Source organism: Fomitiporia mediterranea (genome assembly GCF_000271605.1).
Source record: "Fomitiporia mediterranea MF3/22 unplaced genomic scaffold FOMMEscaffold_6, whole genome shotgun sequence".
In the NCBI taxonomy this organism is placed as follows: Eukaryota; Fungi; Basidiomycota; class Agaricomycetes; order Hymenochaetales; family Hymenochaetaceae; genus Fomitiporia; species Fomitiporia mediterranea.
In genome coordinates this window covers 3,944,620-3,946,712 of record NW_006760391.1, presented here as the reverse complement: position 1 = coordinate 3,946,712, position 2,093 = coordinate 3,944,620, and the positions used below count along the sequence as shown (strand labels likewise).

General features: G+C 33.7%; 1 protein-coding gene across 1 annotated transcript; it reads right to left on the bottom strand.

The window, feature by feature from the left end:
• Positions 1 to 1,330: 1,330 nt before the first annotated feature.
• Positions 1,331 to 1,873, bottom strand: FOMMEDRAFT_85561 (uncharacterized protein; the record flags this gene model as incomplete). Its single annotated transcript, XM_007267093.1, has 3 exons — positions 1,331 to 1,471; positions 1,505 to 1,621; positions 1,655 to 1,873. Coding segments are annotated over 3 exons (477 nt in total), but the record flags the coding sequence as incomplete, so codon positions are not given.
• Between the last annotated feature and the right edge of the window lie 220 nt (positions 1,874 to 2,093).

The window sequence follows — 2,093 nt, the reverse complement described above, 5'->3', positions numbered from 1 at the left end:
TCTATCATAATAGAGAGTATTACAGCTTGTTTAGTGTAGGGGCAGGCTGGTCTGTTCTCAGATTGTAACTAGTAGAGTATTTAGAATGTTAGTTGTAACTAGTAGAGTATTCAGAATGTTAGTTGAGACTGGCTGGCCACTCAGAGTACTAGTTGTAGTAAGTAAGCTGCTTGGATTATTCTGTAAGCTTATCTGTTAAGACTAGAAACTTATTAGATTGTTCTGTATACTCAGAACAGTCAGAACAATCAGAAGTAGTAGAAATGCTAGAGTAATTGTGTAGTCCTCTTCTTGAACAGATAGAACAGGAGACACAGAACAAGTAGAGTTGTGTGTAGAGGTTAATAGAAACAAACTAGGGAACAAACTATAAACCATAAATAGTAAAGCTGAGCTAGATTACTTAAGAGGTTGTATAGAAACCCCTTTAGAAACAGGACTGAGTGTGTAGAATACATGTTGTAAGAGGTTATAGTCAACCAAATCTAATTTGGGTCCAGAATCTGATTCTTCTGTGATTGAGTTAGTGTACTCTTAGTAGTACTACTACCTGTTAACTACTTGGCCTACTTAAGACACCTTAAGAAACCCCTCTTATAGTAGGCTCTAAAATGTCAATCTTAAGTACTAGTTAAGGTAGAAGAGGTCAGTTGAGTCTGTAAGGTACAGACACTAAGAGTGGTCAAGAGTGAGAAGGAATAAGTAGATTTAAGCAGAATGTACAAGTTCTGAAGGTGACAATTAATAAGATGAGAGTAGTGTAGAACAACAAAGCTGTACTTTAGAATGAGGCAATACAAGACAAGACAAGGTAAGAGGGAATGTTTACTAATGAGACTGTCAAACTACCTACTTAGAGTTGTAGTAGAGAGTAACTTGATTGCTAGAAAGTACAAATTACATGAGAGTATTTATAGAAATTATGAGTCCTTTATAGCTACTAGTCTTTTGTAAACAAATCTACTACTATCTCCTTTGTATCAACCTATCTAGGACTCCAGATCCAAGTCCCCTTTGTATTGATTGACTAACTGTCTAAAGACTTAGAGTCTTACCTTTGTGAATCAGAACTATAGTCTAGAACCTAACTAGTCTGAATTGAGCAACTAAGACTATTGTGTAAGTAATAATAATGTAATTGAAGGATTGCTAACATGAGAATGATACAACTTTAATGTGACTAAGCCCTTCTGATCAGAACATATTAGAATGTATGTATTGTATGAGTATGACAATAGACAATTGTAAAGAGTTCCTACTTGTATGCTAGATAGTTGTACTGTGTACTATTATATAACTTAGACTCAAATGTTACAGGTCTTACAGTTTTCTATAAGGATCTAACACTAAGAACTGCTCTAGTCCTAGAGTCACTTACATTTGTAGTTATATAGATTTGCTCACTCAAGTTATAGTCTATAGTAGTAAGGCACTCCCTACTAGTAACAATTGACTTAATAACTTTAAAGGCCTACTAATGTTCTAGTTTCTATTCCAGAAAAACCTTGTTACAATCCTTACTTGTAAACAGGGAAAGAACTACTGTGTACTCTACTAAGTATAGAAGGTATACTACAATATAGTATAACAGTCTGAGGAACTTACAGATATTCTTTACTCTCTAAGACTGTAGCTATTATAGAATGTGCTTAACCTTGTCTAAGTCTGCTTCTGTCCCCTTTATAGTAATCAGGTGTCTAAGGAACTTAACCTTTGTATAGAATAGTTTAGTCTTCTTCTGTAAACAGATGAGCCCTTTGTTACAGAGTGCTTGTATAACCTTTCTAATATTCCTAATATGTTCCACCTTAGACTCTAACCAGATAATAATGTTATCCAAGTAAATATAACAAATTTTCCTAATAAGATACTCTAGTACCTTTGTAACCTACTGTTATTGTGTAGCTAGTACATTATATAACTCTATTAGTATAACTGTCTATTCATACAACCTAAACAGAGTACTAATTATAGTAAGCAGAATATGTTCCAGGTTTATACATGTTTGAAAGAACACATTAGTTATGTCAATCTTAACATATATGTGTTCTTAGATAGTGTCATTCATAATCTTATTAATGTAGAGAAGTAGG